Consider the following 25,853-nt stretch of genomic DNA (forward strand, 5'->3'; position numbering starts at 1 on the left):
CGGGATTGGATTTTCACTTTTTTGTTGTCGTCGTAGTCTTTTTATGCCAGTATAAATTATAAGAGGTAAAACTACATTTGTAATTTAATACTCACATACACTCCCATGCAAGTAGTCCTCGACTTATGACCTCAGTTGGGACCTGAATTTCTATTGTAAGTTGTTGCGATTGTGAGTCAGACCCAATTTTGTGACAATTTTTTATAGTGGTTATTAAGTGACTCCAGCTTCCTTAACGAGCGTTTTCTTTGCTGGAAATTGGCAAAAAAAAAAAAAAAAAAGATTGCAAATTGTGAACGCATGACTGCGGGACGTTGCAGCTGGTGAATGTGAGCTGGCTGCCAAGTGCCCAAATTGCGATCACGAGGGTGGTGTGACAATTATAAGCGCGAGCAGGGTTTTGTGTGCCACTTTTTCCAAGGCCATCCTAACTTTGAACCATCAAACAAATGGTCGTAAATCAAGGACTACTTGAATGTATCAGGTAATTTAATCTGAATTAAATACTGAAAGTCTATGGAGATTCTCCGTCATCCCAGTCATGGTTGTCCCAAAGGTGATTTTTCAAGAAGCAACTGGACTTTCTGGTTTTTCTTTGAAGACGTTTCGCTTCTCATCCAAGAAACTTCTTCAGTTTCTTCAGAGCTGAACAACCTGAGCCGGAGAAATTATTGCATTCCTAGAGGCAGTCTATGTGATAATGGAAACGTTATCTGAATCTGTTTTGCCTTTCTTTACAACTATCTAGGACAGAGGTGTCAAACTCAAGGCAGCAAAAATGGGGTGTGTGTGGGGCTCGTGTGCCCCCCCATGCCCCATTTTGGCCAGCAGGGTTCTGCAGGAGGCGTCCGTCCCGTCTCCCCCTCCACCACCCCCACCCCCACCCCCCGGCCAGCCCATTGAGGCGAACTACAATGCTGATCTGGACCTCAAAGAAATCCAAGTTGACACCCCTGATCTAGGACATCGCCATCTTCGGCTTTTTCTATATTAAAACAACCATTTCCATCAGCCTCAGGTAGTAAGATGAGTACTGTGAGATTGTGGGAATTCGCAATTCAACTGAAGAATCATCCATCTGGAGTTGATTTAACAACTAGTTAATTTAAAACAGGGTGAAGTGATTTAAAAGGGCAATATTATGAAGCTAAAGTACAGCCACCAATGTGCACTAAGGTTGGTGTGTCTTTCTAGTATTATTCTACCATAAGATTTTATGCCCCCTACCCCCTCAAAAATAAAGCAACGATGACCCTATATTGTAATACAGTATAGTAAAATGGTTAGAGATCTGATCGAGGTCAAGATCTGATCTAAATAATATATATTGCTCTGAATCTTCTGACAACTGAAAACTGATCTTCCAACTAAACTGGGATACTAGCAGGATTTCCCCATCCCTTTTTTTTCTTCTTAACATGATAACCTTGGCTAGGCTGAATACTTGAACAGGCTACACTGGTACTGAGTATGACAGAGTTTGTCAACTATGCATTTGAAGTGGTGCTGAGTCTAATCTTTCTACCTGTATCAGAGTTGCTCAGAAAATGTAAGTATGAAGCTATCAGGAAATCTTTTCATTGTTAATACTGTTTTGGGGGAAAGAATCAGATGGAAGTGGATTGATACAAATTGGTATGAAAGGCTGATTACTATTACGTTAAATCCTGTAGATTATGCGGAAACCATAAGCAAGTATTGTCTGCCTTTTAATTTGTTCAAGAAAGTCTTTGTTTTAGTTAGACTGTGTATGTTGTACCTTTCTTCCTTTTTTTCAGAACACTAGGTTAAAATAATTATCATCATCATCTTATGACTACTTAGGTGGTGAAGAGACCTGTGCATCACTTAACTTTGCTGAAGATTTTAAAACCTAGTTTGTAGAACCATTTTTAAATCTACCCTAAGATTGTTAGGCTGATTATTTAGACACTTGGGCAATAAACAAACAAATAAATAAAAATAAATGAATGAATGAATGCTATTACAATAATGTTTTAAAAATATGAATGGTCTGCAGAGGAGAGTTGGCTTCATAAGGTTGATTCTATGATGTGGGTTTTTTTCAGAGATTAAAAAAGAAACAGTGCCAAAACTATATTTGGCTTGGAATTAGAAGAACAGATGCATTAGTACAGATTGCCTTAAAAGAAGGACGGCGTTTTATGGAAGAATGACAAATTAGCATGATGTGTGCATATACCAAGGTCAATTGACGTGATATGGAGACTTTTATCTTTCTGTTTAAATATTCTAAAACAGAAGGAACTGTACCTTCATGAAAAGAACATTTCCAAAATCTATTTGTCTATGGCAGAGCTCTTCAACCTTGGCAGCTTTAAGGCTTGTGGACTTCAACTCCCAGAATTCTTCAGCCAGCTATGCTGGCTGGAGAATTCTGGGAGTTGAAGTCCACAAGTCTTAAAGCTGCCAAGGTTGAAGACCCCTGGTCTATGGCAATAGACGGTAAATTGCTTATGTCCAAGCTCTCTGAAAGAAGGCTTTAAGTTGGTGATCTGAAGTCCATAGCCATGCCATAACTGGAACCATCTTATCTCCCTTTACGCTTCTCTTGTCTGGACCTGGAGATGGGATGTGGGTTTCTTGTCAAACACTCTTACCTACTGATAGATTATTCTTAATTTTAGTTGTAGCAGGGACGCGGTGGCTCAGTGGCTAAGATGCTGAGCTTGTCGATCGAAAGGTTGGCCGTTCAGTGGTTTGAATCCCTAGTGCCGTGTAATGGGGTGAGCTCCCGTTACTTGTCCCAGCTTCTGCCAACCTAGCAGTTCAAAAGCACGTAAAAAGTGCAAGTAGAAAAACAGGGACCACCTTTGGTGGGAAGGTAACAGGGTTCCGTGCACCTTTGGTGTTTAGTCATGCCGGCCACATGACCACGGAGATATCTTTGGACAGCGCTGGCTCTTTGGCTTTGAAACAGAGATGAGCACTGCCCCCTAGAGTAGGGAACGACTAGCACATATATTTGAGGGGAACCTTTACCTTTACTTAACCTTAGTTCTAGAACTGATTAACATGCTTGCAAGGTGTCCAGTAATATTAAAATATTCTTAACACTTGAAGGGTAAAATTTAGGCCTCGTGAAGAAAGAAAAATGACAAAATATGCCAGACAGATGTAATAGTTTAATTGTTAGTGCTGTTGTAATATATTGTAGATGCAATCTTGGTGTTATCCTGTAATTTTTGCTGCCTGCTGTTAAGTTTTGAAAATGTTTTATTACATCTTTGAGTGAGAAAGCAAGGAAACACTAAATACTTTCATTTATTTAATGTATATATCATCCAACTCACTAACCCAGAGTGACTGATTTGGACCCAATCACCTCCCAGTCACACGCAAAGGTTGGGTTTGTGTAACCATTTCCTGAAATGAATTGACAAATCCATGTGTAAGTGAAGTAATGCTCATTAGTAAATAGTTTAATTTATGGTTGCTTCAGCATTAACTCAAAAATAATCCTTTGTGCTTGTCAACATGACTATGCAACATATGGTACAAATACTATATGGGGAACAGGATGTGCATGGAAGCAAAACAAAACACTCTTGTCACAAATTTCTTTTGGGGAACTTATTAATCAATAAAATTGGATTCTAGGACTGAGGAGGAGGTTGGATTTGATAGTGTAAATAGCTTCCAACTTTATGAACTACTAGTCCTTCTGATGGTGCTTTGTAGGATGATGATTTACTTCTGATCACTCATGTTGAGTTCATCTAACTTGTTTTGAGCCTTATACAGTAAGAATATCATTTATTTTTTTTTTGCTGTGTACCAACCTGGTACTTAAATTCCTAAGGGTAAAATCTATAAACTTTCAAGCAAGCATGAAAAAAAATTGCCCATAATTTCTTTCACAAAGCAAAGCAACTTCCAAAAGTAGAGAGAATTTCTACATCTCATGGGTGCATCCTCTTAGATGTGCATCATGCCCTTAATAACTTTAAAAAATTTATTATGCAGTCTTACCAACGAGGAAGTTTTTGTCTGAAAGGAAAAATAAATCTTTGGCATAAAGGGGCTGGCTGGAAGCAACAATATGATCTATTGTCTCATTAAAATTCGGCAGCAGCCTTAAAGTCCGCAGTTTTTTTTCCAAAATCGTTTTTGAAAACATAGTCATTGCCAAATTGAGTGTGCCTTAATTTGTAAGTTCAGTCTGATCCTTATTAAAACTATTTCTGTCATTTACACAGGAAATTGTAATTCTATAAGATGTTCAAGCCTTTAGAAACAAAATGTAAGAGCCATAACTCTGGCTGAAAAATGTAATAGTTAAAAAAAAATCCAGAGAACATCACTGACCTACCCCATGCCAAAGTTCAATTTTGGAGACACAATCAATTCTCTCCGATACTCCTCACCAGTTTTGTCCAAATCTTTAAAATTATTTAGCCAAGCAAAAGGTAGTCCTCAGTTTATGATTGGTCACTTAGCAACTGAAATTCCGACAGATCTACTTTGGGGAGCACTTACAACCCAGATTCGAAGTTTCAATGACTTCTCCCCCGCATAGTCACACAAGGTCTCACTTTGGGTGCCCAACAACTGGCTTACATTTATGGCCAATTGCAGAGTCACGCAGTCAAGTGGATTACGTACAGATAGTCCTCGACCTAACAACATAGTGATTGTTTGAAGTTACAACAGCACTGAAAAAAGTGACTTATGACCATTTTTCACATGACCATTGCGGCATTTCCATGGTCATAAGATTTACATTCTGATGGTTGGCAACTGACACATTTATGACTGTTACTTCTGACCTTTTGACAAGCAAAGTCAATGGGAAAACCAGATTAACTTAATAAATATGCTGAAAAAAGTCATAAAATGAGGCAAAATTCACTTAACAAATTTCTCACTTAGCAACATAAATTTTGGGCTCATTTGTGTATTACAATGTTTTTGCTGAAAATGGGCATTCCAATTTTCTGCAAAACCAGCCCATAGTGAACCCCTGATTCACATAACAACTATGGTGTTAGACTGCTGCAGAAAAGGTCTTTATATCAGGCTGGTTATTTGATCAACCTGCTTTATGTATGTCATGAGTTACGACCATGATGGGCGAGCTCCATTGTGGCTGTAACTTGAGGATTATCTGTATTAGAGGCTTAAATCCAGTAGTTTGCACCTTTCTCCAGGTCGAGAAAGCTAATTCATTACAGTCTATCGGTATACGCTAGGACAAAATATAATTATATAATTATAATTCCCCCATCAACTACCCTTATTTCCCCCAAAATATAATTCCCCCATCAACTACCCTTATATGAACATCTCTCTAGTGTAGAGACGGAAAGAGTCAGTGGTTAGCTTTGTCTGATAGTTATTATCCTCCTCCTGTCTCATTTGTAAATACAAGTGAGAAAGTCCTAGGAAATCCTTCAGGAGTGATGAGTTTGGGGTCCAGGTGAAAATAGCAGTCCAGGTTCAATGTAAGGACTGCAGTGCACTTCGTCACCGCAGTAGAAGAGCTGTTGTTGCCAACAGAAACAGGAGCAAAGTTGAGGAGGCTGAAATTGCTGCAGCTCCTCCACATTCTTGGGCATTTTCCTGAAAAAAAGAGAAGGCCAGCAGGTGGTCAGCAACCCTAGTAGTAGGGTAGGATTGGCTCCATGGGAAATAAAGCAGATTTTATGGGTGACAAGGGTATTGTCATACATATAATTCTATAATTTCTGCAAATTATTCTGTAACTGAAAGCTGACAGATCTTACCTCTGGATGGAATGCATGGCAGCTGTCCGGTCGGCGTCTTAGTTTCTGAGAGCGCATCCTGTCGCATTTCACCGAACTGTTATGTACGCAGCTGTTAAGGCTAATAGCAGTGTTTAGAAGTGGAGAAATAGGGACATCTTACTTAAAATATCTAGAGTCAGCGGATGCTGCGCTGGCCAATAATTTAAATTTGCAACTAAAAATACCAACTAGCCTACAGAAATGTATTTCCATCACATACATAGCATTTCCTGATGCACAAGCTAAGCAGGAAGCTTCAGCCCACATGGATAATATTGCAGCAACGGGACAAGCCCACCCACAAAGTCTTGTCACAGGAAGAAGGCTTCCTAAATATTTTTCTGCCACCCCTGTTAGTAGTCCCGGTTGAGATGAGCTGGAATTAGTGACCATGTTTTAACAAAAATATCCCCAAATCATATTGAAATGGACAGGATTTCACCATAACCAATCTGGCGCACTTTATATGACTTTTAGCTGGATTGTGGCCACTTGGTGTGGTGGCACATGGGTCAGTTGCTGGGAGTTCGCAGGGGTTCGGGAGAACCTCTAGCTAAGATTCTGTGCAGTTCGGAAAACCCCCAAATCCCACTCCTGGCTGATCCCTCCCACCCTGCCCTTCCCAGGAGTCCCCATGCAGCCCATTTTGGATGCAGGTAAGTGCAGGGCGCACGTGAAGGCTTGGGGAGGCGAAAAATGGGGCCTTACAGAAGTTTGGTAAGGCAAGCCTCCCAGGCTCTGGAGGCCCTCTGGAGGCCGGAAATGGCCCCGTTCCTGGTCTCCAGAGGGCCTCCGGAGCCTGGGGAGGTCATTTTCGCCCTCCTGGAGGAAGCCTCCAGAGTCCCCCCCGCTGTGGTGCAGGAGGCCAACTAGGCCACACCCACCATGGCCACACCCACCCAGCAACCGGACAGAGAACCCCTTGCTAAAATTTTTGAAGCCCACCCCTGGGAACCTTCCTAGATGGGCAGTAGGCTGAATCTGTTGAAAGCAATAGCTTTCACCTAGTCTTGGGACACAGCCTGCAAGTTGTTTTCCTCTTTGTGCTGAACTAAAGCTTATCAGCTAAAGACCAGATGTAATGTTTCATTAGATACATTTTCTGCATGTTTTATCTTTTCTCACCCACACACTGGTTCAGGGCAAACATTTCCAAGTTATTATAAAGAGTTAGTCTCAGCAGGCGGGAGCTGAACTTGGAAACTAAGGCTTGGAAGCTAAACAAGGTTGACATAGGAGGCTACTGGAGAATCCTAGAATAAGCCATGACGAATACGATCATCAAGAAAACTTCATGGATGTGTGCATGAAGTAGCTGACAGGAGCTAAATTTAAATCAAGGGAGTCTTTTTTTTTAATCCTTAGCATGCTGGTTCTTCTAGGTAAAGGTTCCCCTCGCACATATGTACTAGCCGTTCCTGACTCTAGGGGGCGGTGCTCATCTCCGTTTCAAAGCCAAAGAGCCAGCGCTGTCCGAAGACGTCTCCGTGGTCATGTGACTGGCATGACTAAACGCCAAAGGCGCACGGAACGCTGTTACTTTCCCACCAAAGGTGGTCCCTATTTTTTTACTTGCATTTTTTTTTTTTTTAAATTTGATTTATATGCCGCCCTTCTCCGAAGACTCAGGGCGGCTTACAATGTGCTCAGCAATACGTGCTTTTACGTGCTTTCCAACTGCTAGGCTGGCGGAAGCTGGACAAGTAACAGGAGTTCACTCCATTATGCGGTACTAGGGATTCGAACCGCTGAACTGCCGACTTTTCGATCGACAAGCTCAATGTCTTAGCCACTGAGCCACTGTGTTTTAGCCACTGGTTCTGCTAAGTTCCCTGCAATTTCTAGGTAAGAGTGGGGATGTTTTTATTTTGGCAGTTGTACCAGGCCATCTATAGCCCTGTTGCAGATCACTATGGATTTCTGATCCAAAAGTTGAGAACATTGGCTTAACATACTGTGCCAATCCAACAAAGTAGTCAGACTATAGTAACTCATGTGGATCTAGAAATGTAGGTTACCGGTAACTGAATAAATCCTGATTTAGAGTAAACTCTTGAGTAAAACTGCAGTGCCAACAGAATTGATAAAGTAGTTTCTACATAGCACTAGAGATAAAATCAAAAGCATCTTGCTTTTATTGTTGTAGTTTCTAATAGAACTACCTGTCCTTCTATATCCCCACTGATTCCACAGACCTTTAAAATTAAATTTGTAAAGAGAATTTGGAAAACAGCAAGATTTTCCCCACTTATCTTCGTAAATAAAGATTTATGGAATCTAGAAAAGCACACACATTTTACTTTTCCTAAAGTGTAACAAGCAATAATAAATTACTATACATAGCAACTAGCAATATAGTACTGTTTCAAAGTGGTGTGATGGCCTAGAAGAGGAGCTCTCGCCTCACAATCAGGAGGCTGTGAGTCTGATCCTAGGTAGAGGCAGATATTTCTCTCTCTGGATACACTGGGAATATATCTGCTGAAAGAAACTCCTCGTTGGCAACAGGAAAGGCATCCGGCCAGTAAAAACACTCAGCTCCATTCAGTTGCCGAGACTCCACATGGGGTCGTTAAAAGAGGATGAATATAGGGTTGTTTCAACTTCACTTTTTAACAGTACCGTTTTCACTCCGCATTTAAACAGAAGCATTTCTATTAATCCCTTCTAAAGTTATGAAGGAAAACGCTAGATCCGTACTGCATTTGTGCTAATGAACTGCCAAAGAGTTCCAGTCCAGTACAGGGAATTGCCAGGGAAAAGATATATTTGACTTCTTTAGCTTGCAATGCAAAAGATCGGAAGATGCTGCTGCAATCACAGGTGGCATCGGTTACCAAGAGCAGAAGGTTGCTGTTCATAACTTGCTGCGCCAAAAACATCCTGCAAGATTGAGAAGGACACCCATCCCCGAGAGACGACGTTATATTTTTTTCCAAATGTTATTTGTATTAAGAATTTTAACTGCAGCGGTAAAAACTATTACAAAGTAAACTTTGAGAAAGGGAAGAAAGAACAGAAAGTGTAAGAAAAGAGAAAAAAAGGAGAATGCAATTAAAAAGAAATAAATTTCTAAGGAAGCGATATCCAACCTTTGTCACGAGTATAAATAAATTGAATAACTCTTCGCCCTCCATAAGGTTAAACAAATACGTCTTCATCAATTCAATTTTGGAAGTTGCAATCCACAAATCTTAAAAGTTGCCAAGATACCCTTGGATAGATCAGGGGGTGTCAAATTCGATTTCATTGAGGGCTGCATCAGGGTTGTGTTTGACTTTGGGGGCCGGGGTGGGCGTGGCCAGAGTGGGCGTGGCCAGCTTGACATCACTTGTGTTGGGGGCGTCTGTGGTGACCCAAGTGCTCTGCCAGCAAAAACGGGCGCCAGAGCTCCATTTTCAGCTGTGACGGCCTCCTGCCGCCCTCTGCCAGTGAAAACGGAGCTCGGGGGGCGCAATGCGCCCCCCCGAGCTCCGTTTTCACTGGCAGAGGGCGGCAGGAGGCCGTCACAGCTGAAAATGGAGACTGGGAGGGCTGCACGTGGCCCTCCCGAGCTCCATTTTTGCTGTCAGAGGCACCACGGGGCGGTCCTTTGCTGTTTCTAGGGTGGCCCCGCGGGCCAGATTTAAGCACCCCTGGGCTAGATCCTTCCAGCCCAAAGAAGAGAAACTTCGTTTGTACTAGATCCAATTATCTCAGAATTAGTTGAAAAAGGGCAGTGTCATAATTGGCAAATGGTGGACTGCCATTGCAATCCAAGCCCAGCCCCCTTCGAACATGCATGGATGTCCCTCCAAAATACATAATGCTGGGGGTGGGACTCAGGTCTTGTTGCTATTCCCAAAATTCTTGTAGATTTTGACAGCCCCTTATTAGATAAATTGGCCCCACTTTTGATTTCCCACAACATATTGTGGATCATGGGAACAGGAACTTCCTCCCCAACATTACCTTATACTAGGAAGTCAGTGATGGTGTAGCTTCATTTCATTTTTTAGATACATTAGCTGGCTGGCTGCCTAACTTAGTCAATTATCAAGTTGAATTCACCTGCTTCCACTCATCTATAAAAATACCTTGGACCCCTATTGTGTTTCAAAGTAAGGAAAGTGAAGAGAAGGGGATGAAAAGTTCGATCCCAAAGCTCTTTTTATAGTCTTTGGAGAAGACTCTCTCTATATAAAAGCCAAATACCACTCACTCATCACGAAATCTCCAGAATGATAAAGCCTACAAACTTGAAGTTTGGCATGTATGTTCCTCTTGGCTTCTAGGTGCTTGCTAAGAAAGGATTTTTCGAAATGTCCATCAGATCATTAGTATTTCATATACAGTATTGTATTCACACACTCTGATGCTAAGGATGTTCTACTCCCCCTCCCCACCTGAAAGGAACTCTGTCCCAACTGCCAGTTGCCTTATATTAACACGCTCTGATGCTATCCCTTCACTAAACTGGGTGTGGGCCTGGCCAGCGCATGACTCATCCAGCCTGTGGGCTGGGACATTCTACTCCCTCTCCCCCTCTGTTCCAACTGCCAGTTGCCTTATATTAAGATGCTCTGATGCTACGGAGTTACACATTCTACATTAAGTTTTAGACTTTAAGTGTCAATTTATCATGCTCAATCACATAGTTTCCTAGGTCCAGCTAATGTATAATAAGTTATTTTGAGTGAAGTTGGAGGTTGAGCAATTGTAAAGAGTTTATTAGGATGACTGGTGACCAATCTGGTATGTATAGTCACCCAAGGAACCTAAATGCTTTATTACACTGACTTATCTTTATTTGTTTTCTATCAATTACTTTCTCATATAACAGTAATGTGGCACAGAACTTGATAGACAAAATTAAGAGGTATTTGTAAGTCACCTCATGGGAGCCATAATGCTCTGCTGCCCTCTACCGGAAATGTATAGGTACAATTTAATTGTGATAAAATCTAGAGAAAGGGATACTTTTAGTCAGAGGTGAAATCCAATTTTTTCCCCTACGGGTTCTGTGGGTGTGGCTTGGTGGGCATGGCAGGGGAAGGATATTGCAAAATCACCATTCCCACCACACTCCAGGGGAAGGATACTGCAAAATCTTCATTCCCTCCCCTCCTGGTGGAAGGATATTGCAAAATCTCCATTCCCACCCCATTCTGGGGCCAGCCAGAGGTAGTATTTGTTGGTTCTCCAAACTACTCAAAATTTCCACTACCGGTTCTCCAGAACATGTTAGAACCAGCTGGATTTCACCCCTGCTTTTAGTTTAATATTAAATGCCACCACAGATTTTGACCTTGGATCAGTATATTGGTGGAAGTTTCATGTAAGTTTTCATATGCACAGGTTTTTCTGAAGACCATCCTGCAAAGGAGTATTGAGCTGGTAACTTGGTGTGAATTAATTGCTTTTTCTAAAACTAACATCTACCAGTATAAGTATAAAAAACACTGTTTTTTCTATCAGGGCAACCTGGTCTACCCATATATGGGACGGAGCATCCTGCTTCCGCTTTCAGCTTTCAGCCCAATCTAGGAGCCTTCGCAGCAGCAGTGAAATCTGGCCAGATCGATCCAGTTTGCGCAAACTGGTAGCACCGGCGTCAGGAGGCTCCACCCATCTGCCGATACATCATTACGTCCTGTTTTTGACCCTCTGCGCATGCCGTTCCCAAACCAGTAGCAAAGGTGAATGGATTTCACCGCTGCTTCGCAGGCAGTTGCTTTTGTGACAAACTATTTTTGTGTTAAATATAAACTTAACATATCTATATACTAGTTTTCTAGCAGCAGTGACAATGCAATCAACTCAGGGCTACCTTGTTTCAGCCATTTCCTTCCATACATCAATGCCACCATTTAGACTATGGAACTGCAAGGATCGTGTAGGTGCTTTGACAGAACGCCAGTCCGAATACAGGGAGCAGTTACAGCAAGCCTCATCGATGGCCGTCAAGATGCTCATTAAACACGCCAGTCAAAAAAGACTCCATACCGAGGCAGTCACTGCAACTACAGGTAGTCCTTGATTTACAACCTGTTGCTTAGTGACAGTTCAAAAGTCCAATGGACTCCCCCAAAATGATTCCAAAGTTTTGATGGCTTCCAGGTTTTAGCAGAATTGGCTCATAGCAAACAATGGGTTTGCTTAATGACTATGGTGTTTGCTTAAAAACCACGGTTCCTTAACAACCGCTTCAGAAAAGGTTGTAAAATTGGATTGGTCACATGGGCGATCCACTTTACAGTCAGTCTCCATTGTGGTTGTAAATCGAGGATTACTAATATTAGGTAGCTCCTTCCAATAGGCATCTGTGTTTGTGTGTCTGTATTGGGCAGCTGCACCATACTGGGTTTGGGCTTTTGCTTTTTTCTAAAATAAATATTCATAAATTACCAGGGATCTTCTCTATCACCTTCACTAGTGGTGGGTTCCTCCCGGTTCGGTCCAGTTTGGCCGAGCTGGTAGCGGTGACGATATGATGTCACCAAACTGGTTCTCTTTGTTTGGGAGCTGGGCCCTCCCGCTCTCCGCCGCGTTATTCTTACCTTTTATTTGGCCCCACCCCCAATCTATTGCTGCCTCCCGAGTCCCAGCTGATCGGCTAGAAGGAAAAAAAACTGTTTAAACTCTTGCCGTGGGGCTACAAAGGGTCGCCCTACAGCTGATCAGTGTTAAAAGGCAGTGTGGTGGTAGACCAGTGCCTTCTAAAATGAATGAGTAGACCAGGGCCTCCAAAAACAAATGAGTAGACAAGTACAGCTCTGCAAGCAGTTAAAAGCCTGGTAGACCAGTACCTCTGCTAAATCCTAAAGAATTGTCACATAACCGTCAAGCCACACCCACAAAATAAGCCACACCCACAGAACCGGTAGTAAAAAAATTTAGAACCCACCCCTGACCTTCACTCATCATAGCTCACATGTTTTTGTCCCTAATATGTTACTCTTTACTTTTCTCTTAGTTCAAAGCACCTTCAACAAACTTGTGGAAGTTCTCCAAATACCATATTTTTCGGAGTATAAGATGCACCTTAGTTTTTGGGGAAGAAAATAAGAAAAAAGCTGATTGGCAGGTGGATGGGCTTCCCGGAATACCCACAATCAGCTGTTCCCAGAGGTGAATTTTAGCAACAGGTTCCTTGGTTGTGAGTTTTGTGCCTTGCTTTTTTTTTGCTTTTTTTTCTGCCTCTGAAACTTTTTTTCCTGCCTCTGAAAGCCTCCAAAGCAGCTTCAGAAAAAAAGCCTCTGAAGCTCTGTTTGGGGGCTTCTTTTCTGAAGCTTCCTTTCTGATGCTTTTTTCAGCCTCTGAAACCTCCGTTTGAGAAGCTGGGTGGGCCTACATTCGGAGTATAAGATGCACCCAGATTTTCACCCTCTCTTTTGGGGGGAAAAGGTGTGTCTTTTACTCCGAAAAATACGGTATATGCTTTTCAACTATTTCCAAGCAACTTGCATCTTCAGCCAGTAGTTCTACTTTTTGGTAGCTCTAATGGCCTTCCAAGCTTTCATATCAGCACCATCTAAGTAATTAGCTACTCACTTTCAAATATTTTCAGATTATAAACATGTTTTTTTTAAACAAATTTAAGTGGGAATGTGGCAGGCGTTACAGGAAAGCATGGAGCGTTCCAAGAAGATGGCAAATAACCATGTTTATTTTTGAAGAATTGCTTTTCTTCATTTTCTAAGTATACAAATTTAGTTTATCGTTAAGGTAGTGGACAAGATGAAAAATATGTATGTTTAACCAGTATTGTTTACTTTTGTGTCGCTCATCCTACAGTGGTGTTGAGTGCTATGCATTCCACCATGAGAATAAGCAATCTCACAAAATACAATGATTGCCAGATGGGTTAGACGCAGTGTTTCTCAACCTTAGCAACTTGAAGATGAGTGGACTTCAACTCCCAGAATTCCCCAGCCAGCATAGCTGGCTGGGGAATTCTGGGAATTGAAGTCCATTCATCTTCAAGTTGCCAAGGTTGAGAAACACTGGGTTAGAGGTTTTCTTATGAGAATTGAAATCATCGTGCTTGTTGTACACGAACAGACTTACTGAGATCTTTATCTGTAACAATCCCCACAGAATTAAAAGACCTGAAAAATGTTCCATCTGATTCTAAAAAGAAAGAGTTCCAATGTGTCAGCCCTACAAAGTAGACCAAACTATGAAACCATATGAAATCAATTCCATGAATGCCAGAACCACTTTTATTGGAACAGATATAATAACAACTGAAGATAGTTTGCAAGCCTGAATATGCTTCCTCCCTCCCTTTAGGTGAACTAGGAAAGGGCTTCTCTGAGACATTTTCTCAAGTTACTTTCTTGGCCCAGACTCAAGCTCCTTTTATTGGGTGTCTGTCTGTCTGTCTGTCTGTCCGTCCATTCCATCTATCCATCCATCCATCCATCCATCCATCCATCCATCCATTATCTCTCTCTATTTCTCTCTCTCTCCCCCTATCATCATCATCATCATCATCATCATCATCATCATCATCATCATCATCATCATCTGTCTAATCTCCATTTGTAGAGCTACCTATCTTACTCTGGACAGCAAACAAAATTTAAAATATAAAAACAATTAAATTAATATATACAAATATGTAATAGCCAAGAATAAAGTGCCCATCATAATGATTAAATTATCCACTAAATGGGTCCCTGAACAAACTTGGGGCTCTACTTCCAGGCACAAAGCTTGGTCTTTAAGGACTTATGAAAAGTCAGCAGGGTTGGGGGTCATCCTGATTTCTGGAGGGAGAATGTTCAAATGTTGGTAGAGGCTCTTCCTCCTGTCCTTCAAGGTCACTCCCTCTTCCTTCTACTACACAGAATGTTAGGAACTAGAAAGAATACCTGTCTCCAGGTACTACCCATCTAATGACAGTAGGACAGGGTGATGACTTCTGTAGCTGAACTTAAGTGCCAGGTGCATGTAGAAGGCAACAGTCAGGATCTTAACCAGGATTTATTATTTTGCTCTTTAAGTCAGGGGTGAAATCTGCTTACCTTCCCTACCAGTTCAAAAGTGCATGCACGCATCACGTGCGCGCACAGACCCTTTGCGCATGTGCAAACTTCTGCGCATGTGCAGAGGGTAAAAAACAGGTTACTTCCTGATTAAAACCAGGAAGTAATGACGACTGGGCGGAGACTTGTGCTGCCGTCGCTACTGGTTTTCCGAACCACCTGCCACCATCGCTACCGGTTCGGCTGAACCAGTATGAAGTGGTAGCATTTCAGCCCTGCTTTTAGTGCTGGCAATAACAAGCAACATGTATGGATGGGAGGAAAAGGGGCAAAATTCTTGGTTGCCCTTGAGAAGCACAGATAAAGACCATTCTCTTACTTCTGACAGGCTCCACACTCAATTAGTCCATTGGCCTCTTTGATAGCAGGCTCGTACACAAACACGGGATATTCAGTGTCACAGGGTTGCAGCATATCGTGTTTCTTATGTCTGTGAGCTAGAATGGGAAAAATAGAAGAGTCAGAGGGAGAAAATCAGGCACAAGGAGAGGTGAAAAATGTGGAGAAACAAAATGCAAGGACACCCATGGCCACTGGATGCTGCTGCTGAGCCAATGATTGAGGATGTCTTGAATTTATGATGCTAAATCTCCCTTCACTCTAAGATATAGGTACAGTTAAATCCTGTGCTAAAATTTTCAGAAAAGGGGACTTTTATGGGCCAGTTAGAAATTTTAAAAGGGAGGAGAAGAAGGGCAGGAAAAGACCTTTATAATTCTCCACAAATGTCTGTTCTTGGCTTAAAGGGACAATTGCATCTCTCTAAAAAAAAAATGAATCAAATAGATTTAAACAAATTGGTGCAATAAATCATGTGAGGCTCAATGCATCCGGCCAGTCTTTGGCATACATCTTGCTGAAATAAATGAAATGAATATGGTTTAGACAAATCTATCTAATACAATGGAGATTGCAAGAGAGAAATGCCAAGCGACTCATTAAGCTTATTCTCGGCTGTAGATTCCCTGGGACCAGCATGACAGTGGGAACTTTTAATTTAAATAGCCAAAATACAGAGAAAGGAATAAAGCTATAATGCCAAGTCATTGTCCATATTCTTACTAAAAGTAATTTCGGTAATAAACTTAACAGAACAAAAACATCTACTTCTACCCTATGACTATCATTAAGTGTTGTACCTTATGGTTCTTGATGAACGTATCTTTTCTTTTATGTACACTGAGAGCGTATGCACCAAGACAAATTCCTTGTGTGTCCAATCAATAAAAATTCTATTCTATTCTATTCTATTCTATTCTATTCTATTCTATTCTATTCTATTCTATTCTATTCTATTCTATTCTATTCTATTCTATTCTACTCTACTCTACTCTACTCTACTCTACTCTACTCTACTCTACTCTAGGATGACAAAAAGAGGTAACATTTAATCTAACTTGCCCATTTGTAATGAAAACTCCCCATGTTTGTCCTGGGATGAGAAGGATGAGCCATTTTTATTCTTGCTTTGAAAAGGAATTCCTTTCAACTCAAATGCAATGTTTTATTACAGACTAATCTAACCAAGAAGCTGATACTCTCTTAGTTGCATGGGATGTCAACCAATGGAGGTCAGTGGGATATCTTGAAGAGGAATGTGAGTTGATCAGATCAAGAGATAGTCCAGATAATACATAATCTGGTTGCCAGGAGGGAAAAAATCACTGATCCAGCAGGGCCTGGGTCAGCCTCAGTGGAAGCGCAATGTTTGTTTAAGAATAGCAATTGCAAGACTATCATTTGCAAATACCGTGTTTCCCCGAAAATAAGACCCTGTCTTATATTTTTTTGAACCCTGAAATAAGCGCTTGGCCTTATTTTCAGGGAGGTCTTATTATTTTGGGGTGTGTGGAGCAAGACGGGGCTCCTCTTGCCATCTTATCTGATTTCCAGCTCTAAGTTTAAATATTTTCGGGAAGGGCTTATTTTCGGGGGGAGGCTTATTTTAGTGCATGCGCTCAAAAGCCCAATTGGATTTATTATCAGGGGATGTTTTATTTTCGGGGAAACAGGGTATATGGCAATCTATACAAATAAAATTGCTGGCTTAATGCATCACAGGAGCCTGCTATAGGAAAACACTGCTAGTGTTTTCGTATAGCAATGACCTCTCAAAATAGTGTAAATATTATTATTTATTGAGATTAATTGGCTGCCCAGCTCCACTCTGAATAGTGTACAAATGTTTTTTTAAAAAGTAAAAATAAAAATAGGATGTTAGCATAACTACAGCGTTGTTGTTGTTTAAATGATGTGTGTTGATTGCCTTTATTTAGAATCCTATTATGGTTTAGGTTTTTTGCTCATTTAGTATCCTATGACTATCACTGAATTTGTATCTTATGATTTATGATGATTGTATTTTATGATTATGATCGTGATTGCTTGTGTGCCCAATCATATTTGGCCAATAAAGAATTCTACTTTAGTATGCTATCTATTCAATGATCAATTTTACTAGGGATAGGACCTTGAGGGAAATAGGCAGAGGTGGGATTCAGCCGGTTTGGACTGGTTTGGGCGAACCCCATGCTAATTTTACTGGCCCCGCCCACCTTGCCCTGCCCCTCCCAGGAGTCTCCACACGGCCCATTTTGGATGCCAGGTAAGTGCAGGGCCCACTCTGGGAGGGTGAAAAACGGGCCTCCCTGAAGTTCCGGAAGTCCAGAAATGGGCCCGTTTCCAGCCTCCAGAGCCCATAGGAGGCCATTTTTGCCCTCCTGGAGGTTCAAAGAAAGCCTCCGGAACTTGGGGAGGGCGAAAACGCCCCCCCCCGCCATGGTGCAGGAGGCTGATTAGGCCACGCCCACCATGGCCACACCCACCCAGCAACTGGGCAGATAACCGGTTGCTAAAATTTTTGAATCCCACCCCTGGAAATAGGCAAGAATTGTTATGTAAGGAAAGACGGCTGAAACATCCTTTAAGTCCTGGGAAACAAGTGAATATTCAGAAGAGACTCAGGCAACTCCTCTCTAATTCATTGGGACATACAAAAGGAAGGGGAGGTAAAAAGCACAATCAGGCTTGGAAGATTCTGCTATTATAACCTACCTCAATAAAATTTAGTTCTACTCTGTTTAATGATCTGGTCTATCCTGAAGATCTGACAGCAGAGCCATATGTTCATATATAGATAGTCTTCCACTTACAACCATAAATGAGCCTGGAATTATAGTTGTAAATCCTGAAGCGGGTCATCATATGATTGACATTTTTGCGATGGTCGTGAGTGACTCTGTGGTTGTTAAGCAAACTCATTGTCTGCAATGGGTATTTTTTTTACCAGAGGTAAATGTTGCTTTCTGGCAAAATATGTAAATCGTGGACACTGCAAACGGCTGTAAATGTGGACCAGTTGCTGAGTGCCCAAACTGCAACCACACGACCAGGGAGGACAGTTATCAGAACTTTGAATCCAGAACGTATCTTTTTTTGGATCCATTGCAACTTCAAGTAGTTGTTAAGAAACTGCGTTATAAGTTGAGGACTATGTGTAACATGTGAATGTAGTTTAAAAACATGCAAAAACTGAATGAATATAACTATGGGCAAGCCATGAAGAAAATTCTTCTTTTTTTTTTTTCCAATCTGAAAAATGTAAAAATGAAAAAAATAGATGTTAAGATGGAAGACTTGGAAGAATGAGTGGAAGATTCATCTTAGTAATATATAAAAGAACCCTCACTCTTCTATTTTCTCATTTTTTTAATTCTGCCATTGATTTTGATTTTTATGGACAGTAATAACCTGTTCCATACAACACCCACTGATATTATGAAGTTGTGTAGGAAAATCTATATATTTTGCTCCAGCTGCATCTATATATGTCATGCGTGGTTATGCTGCTATCAAACTGGACAAGAAGACATGAAAAAATAAAAATAAAATATATTTAACTTCCATTGAATTGTGGCCTGATAGTCAAGTAGAAAGTTATATTCCTGTTTCATCTTGAAAGGTTTAATTAGAATACGCCTAAATTGTGATATTATGAACTTCGTTGTTAAATCGCATGCAAATCTTCTGATTCAGAAGACAAAACTCTTTGTATGACAACACTACTTACCATGATGAAAAACGGATTTGGCTGTATTGTTCACATGGCGTAAGAAATGATGAGAATGAGTCCATCATGACATGTCCACAAGATGATGACACAACATTATTGTGAAGAAACATGAAAAAGGGGGGAGGGGGATGGAAAATGAAGAAAGAGAAAGAAATGATATGATGATATGGTGGTTAAAGCTATACAAGGTCACAACTATTCTATATGAGGTATCCCAATGCTGTGCTATAAAGGTTTTAAAAGTGATGACCAGCACTTTGAAGTAGGTTTCTGGACCCAATTCAAAGTATGTGCCATTACTTTTTAAGCTCTGCATGGGTACTGGGATACATCCAGGATTGCTTTGCAAAAAGTGAAGGTGTCCACTCAGAAAGGTTCTGTTGAGGGCCTTCTCTCCCTGAGTCATTCCTAGACAACAGATCTTTATGCTGTCAATCCCCATTCTGTGGGAAATTATTCTCTTGGAGATTCAACCTTGCAGGGTCCAAACTGGGTCGGTCACTGGGACCAGAGGTTTAGTCTTCTGAGCTTTTGGACTTGTGATGGAACCCATCCTCAGGGAACTTCTCTCTACCAGAATGTATGCTTTTTTCTACTGGTTGTTGTTTCCTTGTGCTGCCAAGTCCTCAGCTCCTAAGTACCTGATGATCTGGTGGTAAATCAGCACTCCTGTTCAAGGAGCCTGTTTCCCAGCTTCAGTCATTTCCCTGGCTATCTTTTTACCTGCTCAACCAACAATCTTAGTAGCTGCGAAATTGAATGTATGTCCTTGTTCATTGCAATGTGAGGCTACCAATGAGTTCGGGCCACATACTCCTTGATTTACATCAGAGTCTCCATGCCGGGAATTGGAGTCTTTTTTTTTTATTGGACAACAACCAATAGGAGAAATTTTATACAGTATTTTTTAGCATTGTCAGCCTCCTCCGATCTAAACCTCGATTAGATTTTAGAAAACTATTAAAATGAAGATTGTTCCACCATTCTTGCCATGACCAATTATGAAAGATTAACGTAAACACTGACCTCATTATACTGTTTTATTTTCAAGTTGTAACTTTTGCTTTTGAATTGGTATCAATTTATTTACTTATTTATGGGAAAATAAATATGTAAATAACGTGTGCATTCTCTCTGCCTATCTGTCTCACTCTCTTTCTATGTAACTATCTTAAGCACAATTTATATGGTTAATGTGATGATTGTCAAGATTTGGGGAAATGTATGTATTTATGACCCAATATGTGATACAGGTTTTTTTTAAAAAAATTGTTACTGTGGATTTTTTTAAAAAAAGTACTTAACATTAATAACACTTTGGAAATTCAGGATATATTTTAAAAAATTATTCTCTCTCTTTTTTTCACTTTTCTGATTTGCTTTGTCATTATGCATAATCTATAATCAACAAGACTAGAACTTTATTCTTTAAAAAGAAAAAAATAAAGTTGACCATTTTTATAATTTTAATAATTTATGAACCATGAGAACTTCTTCCAGTTAATATAAGCCAAAGATCTTATGTTAGTGTACTTCTGATTTAGGGTTTTTTTTGGTGTCCACCAGGGGTGAAATCCAGCAGGTTCTGGAGAACCGGTAGCGGAAATTTTGAGAAGTTCAGAGAACCGGCAAATATCATCTCTGGCTGGCCCCAGAGTGGGATGGGAATGGAGATTTTGCAATATCCTTCCCCCAGGAGTGGGATGGGAATGGGGATTTTGCAGTATCCTTCCCCTGGAGTGGGGTGGGAATGGAGACTTTGCAGTATCCTTCCTCTGGAGTGGGGTGGTAATGGAGACTGCAGTATCCTTCCCCTGGAGTGGGGTGGGAATGGAGATTTTGCAGTATCCCTCCCCTGCCATGCCCACCAAGCCACACCCACCAAGCCATGCCCACAGAACCGGTAGTAAAAAAATTGGATTTCACCACTAGTGTCCACTATTGATACTTCCTCATGTATTCCAACTAAAATACCTGAGCAAATTGGAATAAATGAACAGTTTCATTGACAATTTTCAATGGTCTTCTACCTATCTTCTGTGAAAGCCTACTACAGACTATGTATCTAAGGTACCACAGTAATCAATGCCATTAATCCTTGCCAAATTAATGCTGAGGTAAAAATGAGATGAATGGAATCCAAATGTAATATCCTTAACACCAACAAGTGACAATTTTCAGGCTGTGCTAGATTGCATTATTACTTATAACCCGAGGTGGCATTCAGCCGGTTCATACTGGTTCAGGCGAATTGGTAAGTGGAGATCGCTGGTCGGCCCACCCACCCACCCCGGCGCTAGGCACCTTTCTGAGACCGGGCGCATGCATGGAAGGCCGGGCTCATGCCCAGAAGATGTGTGTGCGTGTGAAGTGAGCATGCACATGTGGGGCAAACCGGTGGTAACAAAATGTGAAAACCGCCGCGGCTTATAACTTTTTCATCCAAACGTTGTGGCTGCTGTGTATTTTCTGTAATCCTGCATACTCACCATCAGCCAAGTTATCCGTGTGCCAGAAACTAAAAATGTTAAATTCCAAAAGGAATCTGTCAAAGAAGAGAAATATGAAGTAGTTTATGTCAGCCCAGAAGGGCAGAGCTGTTGTAAAACAGGCAGGTACTTCTGATTTGCCGCTTAAAATTTGCCTTGAAGCTACACTTGTTTCTTGCCTGAACCAGGCATTTAAAAATCCTTCTTCCTTACTTTTTGACTGGGTAATTGCGTCTTAATTCTCATAAAAATTAGTAGCCATTCCAGTGGCAAGACTATCATTAACTCTGTGCTCTCAGAAGCTGGGAGGGAAATATTCTCAGTCACCTTGAAAACCATCTGTTTGACCATAGTGAATCACTGGTATGTGATATACAGCAACAGCTGTTGAGTTTGCCTGACAAATTAATCTCTGCAAGTATCTTGGAATCTGGTTCCATGCTCAGAGGCATTTGGAGACAACCTTTTCATCTGAGACCCGCAGCATCATTGAATGATTCTGCCCCAGATGTCTCTATTATTAGCAAATCTTTCTTACTAAAAATCCCTGGTCTCCCATTGATAAAGCGGCAGGTAAAGGAAATAGCCTTAATACACGTGCCCAGGAACAGAATGACCTCTTTCCAAATCATTAGAATACAACTGCAGAAAAAAAACAATTGCTACCAACTTGTCTTCCGTTGAGGACCTGTATACTGCACAAGTCAAAAAGAGGGCTGTGAAATATTTATGGACACCTCGCATCCTGGACATAAATTGTTTCAACTTCTACCTTCAAAAAGATGCTATAGAGCACTGCACACCAGAAGAACTAAACACAAGGACAGTTTTTTCCCAAATGTCATCTCTCTGCTAAACAACTAATTCCCACAACACTGTCAAACTATTCACTAAGGCTGCATTACTATTATTCTTCTCTTCTCTTCCTTCGCTTCCCACCTATTACTATAACTATGTTGCTTGCATCTTTCAATTATATTGTTTTTATTTGTTTCCTAGTACGATTTGATAGCTTATTAGTAATTTTGACTATCACTAAGTGTTGTATCTTTTTATTCTTGATGAATTTATTTTGTTCTTCTTATGTACACTGAGAGCATATACACCAAAGACAAATTCCTGGTGTGTCAATCACACTTGGCCAATAAAGAATTCTATTCTATTCTATTCTATTCTATTCTATTCTATTCTATTCTATTCTATTCTATTCTATTCTATTCTATTCTATTCTATTTGTCTTCATTCACGCAGATCACTTTAGAACACCCAGTTGGCTGAATTGGAGAAATGAAGAGTAATTCTGAAGACTCGTAGATACTTCTTGATTTACATCAAAGTATTGCAACATCTCCATGCTGGGAATTGCAGTCTTATTTTAACTGGTCAATACCCTGTAGGGGAAATTGTATATTTCTTAACACTGCTGGGCACTTTGAAGTTGCTTTAATATTTTCTTATTCATTTTCCTATTACAATAAAATTTCAGAACAACAATATTATAAACAGTTAAGAATATGCTTAATCTAAGGACCTCAAACATTCAATGCTTAACATACTGATTAAATGCTGAAACATAATTTCTTCAGATGCAATTTTCCGCTAGAATTCCCAAACATTCATACTCACATGAAGAAATCGGTGATCATCCATTTTGCTGCTGCCAATAATGTATAAATTGGCTGTTGAAAAAAGAACGACTAAGTCTCAAAAGAAAAAGCTGTAAGCATCTTACATAGTGCACAATTTCAATTTTTGTTCCCCTTAATAACTTAAATGGCTTTCTTTAAGAATCTGCAGGAATTATACAAAATGTATCCAAATCAGTTGTCTTTTCTACTAATGATAAATCAGGACATTTCAGAGAAAATATATAAAATATTTTGAAAATAAAGTTTTTCTAGTGGAAAAAGCTTAAAAGATTATGTATATAAGAAAAAAAAATCCAGTTATTTGTGGAGCTGAACAATCAATACCTCCCCTAAACAGCTGTTTTGGATCACACAGTACTGAAAATATTGTTCATTTTAGAATAGAATAGAATAACAGAGGTGGAAGGAATCTTGGAGGTCTTTTAGTTTCTAGCTTAGGCAGGAAACCCTACATCACTTCAGACAAATGGTTGTCCAATCTCTTCTTAAAAACTTCCAGTGTTGGACCATTCACAACTTCTGGAGGCAAGTTGTTCCACTGATTCATTGTTCTAACTGTCAGGAAATTTCTCCTTAGTTCTAAATTGCTTCTTTCCTCGATTAGCTTCCACCCATTGCTTCTTGTCCTGCCCTCAGGTGCTTTGGAGAACAGCTTGACTCCCTCTTCTTTGTGGCAGCCCCTGAGATATTGGAACACTGCTATCATGTCTCCCCTAGTCCTTCTTTTCATTAAACTAGATATATCCAGTTCCTGCAACCGTTCTTCATATGTTTTAGCCTCCAGTCCCCTAATCATCTTTGTTGCTCTTCTCTGCACTCTTTTAACAAAACCCAAAGTATTTTGGGTAGTAAAGCTACCAGGTTTTTTTGTCACAGTAGGAATAATGATATAATGATGGGTTATATTAATTTTACATTAACATTGACTTTGTCTTCTTATGAATACTTCTGAGCTACTTTTGCTATAAATCTAAGTCTTCCTCGTTATGACCAGACAAATGAAGCCAAACTAACACTATCATCTTCAGGATGTATAGCTGTATGTGGTTAAAAGGTCCTTGAATTTCCAAACATATGCAATTCAACCTTAAAGACAAAAGGGCAACCATCTTACGAGACTTGAGATCAGTTTGAATAAAAAGGAAGGAAGAAGGGTCTGTCCAGTGGTGGGATTCAAATTATTTTTTTATTATTTATTTTTATTAGTCATATTTCTATGCCGCCCATTCTCCGAGGACTCTGGACGGCTTACACCAAAGACAGTATACTAAATAGCATATTGCCCCCAACAATCTGGGTCCTCATTTTACCCACCTCGGAAGGATGGAAGGCTGAGTCAACCTTGAGCTGGTGAGATTTGATCCGCTGATCTGCTGAACTAGCAGTCAGCTGAAGTAGCTGCAGTACTGCACTCTAACCACTGCGCCACCTCGGCTCAAAATAATTTAACAACCGATTCTCTGCCCTAATGACCAGCTGGGTAGGCTGGCTCGGTGGTCATGTGACTGTGTGGGCGTGGCCAACTCAATGTCACTCACGTCGATGGGCGCTTTGCCTTAGCTGTTACAATGTAATAAGGTTAACCAGTGAAGCAGTTTCTGTAAGGAGGGCAATAAAGATTAGGCTAGAAACACCACCAGAATGTTTCCTTCCTGCCTTCCTTACAGGATTAGCCCTGTAAAGTGGGAAAAAACAAAATAAGGTTTCTTCCAACAACCAGTTTTCTGAACTGCTTAGAAAGTTAACAATCAGTTCTCCCGAATAGGTGCAAACTGGCTGAATCCCACCACTGGGTCTGTTTATAAAGACAATATCATTCTAGTAAAGGTCCTTCATTGTTAACATAATATAAATGTTTTTTTTTCTTCTGTTCAATTGTGTCCAATTCTTGGAAACAGCTGAATAACTTCTTGCCATTTTCTTAGCAAAATTTTGCAGAAGTAGTTTGCCATTGTCTGCTTCCTAAGGTTGAAAGAAAGTGACTGGCCCAAGGTGGCTTTGTGCCTAAGGTGAGATTAGAACTCGGTCTACCAGTTTCAAACTTGATGCCTTAACCACTACACCGAATGGTGTCTTTGCAAATTAGTTAAACTCAGCCAAATAGAACAAATCAATTCAATCATAGTAGAAAATCTTATTGTTACTAGGTAAAGGAACCTATTACAAAATTTCTGGGAGCTAACAGTATTTTTCTGGATTTTCTGTATAGAATGGAGCTAGTAGGTTTAAGAGTTTGCTAATCAAATATGGCTCTAGATCAGTGGTGGGTTCCTCCCGGTTCTGCCAAGCCGGTAGCGGTGATGATATGATATCACCGAACTGGTTCTGCCCCCCGCGCCACCCCCGCATTATTCTTACCTTTTATTTGGCCCCACCCCCAATCTATTGCTGCCTCCTGAGTCCCAGCTGATCGGCTAGAGGGAAAAAACTGTTTAAACTCTTGCCGCGGGGCTTCAAAGGGCCGCCCTACAGCTGATCAGGGTTAAAAGAAAACAAATGAGTAGACTGATGCCTGCAAAAATAAATGAGTAGACCGGTGCCTGCAAAAATAAATGGGTAGACCAATGCCTACAAAAACAAATGAGTAGACCGGTGCCTGCAAAAATAAATGGGTAGACCATGCCTCCAAAAACAAATGGGTAGACCGGTACAGCTCTGCAAGCAGTTAAAAGCCTGGTAGACCAGTACCTCTGCTAAATCCTAAAGAATTGTCACATGACCATCAAGCCACACCCACAAAATAAGCCACACCCACAGAACCGGTAGTAAAAAAATTTAGAACCCACCCCTGCTCTAGATGGTCCAATGTAATTACTGTAATTTGAGCCATATATGGTTTATTT

General features: G+C 40.6%; 1 protein-coding gene across 1 annotated transcript in view; it reads right to left on the minus strand.

Moving 5' to 3' along the window:
• Nucleotides 1-3,458: 3,458 nt before the first annotated feature.
• The window catches only part of CACNA2D4 (calcium voltage-gated channel auxiliary subunit alpha2delta 4), a 160,228-nt gene continuing 137,833 nt past the window's right edge, over nt 3,459-25,853 (minus strand). The window contains exons 23-29 of the mRNA XM_070947986.1: nt 22,988-23,040; nt 21,362-21,417; nt 18,870-18,890; nt 15,120-15,237; nt 8,536-8,651; nt 5,748-5,830; nt 3,459-5,583 (exon numbers count right to left, since the gene is read on the minus strand). Coding sequence (XP_070804087.1) covers nt 5,488-5,583; nt 5,748-5,830; nt 8,536-8,651; nt 15,120-15,237; nt 18,870-18,890; nt 21,362-21,417; nt 22,988-23,040 — 543 coding nt within the window. The 3' untranslated portion in view covers nt 3,459-5,487. The remainder of the gene's footprint in view (nt 5,584-5,747; nt 5,831-8,535; nt 8,652-15,119; nt 15,238-18,869; nt 18,891-21,361; nt 21,418-22,987; nt 23,041-25,853) is intronic.

Source organism: Pituophis catenifer, unplaced genomic scaffold (genome assembly GCF_029215685.1).
Source record: "Pituophis catenifer annectens isolate HBS135680 unplaced genomic scaffold, rPitCat1.0.hap2 SCAF_7, whole genome shotgun sequence".
Lineage (NCBI taxonomy): Eukaryota > Metazoa > Chordata > Lepidosauria > Squamata > Colubridae > Pituophis > Pituophis catenifer.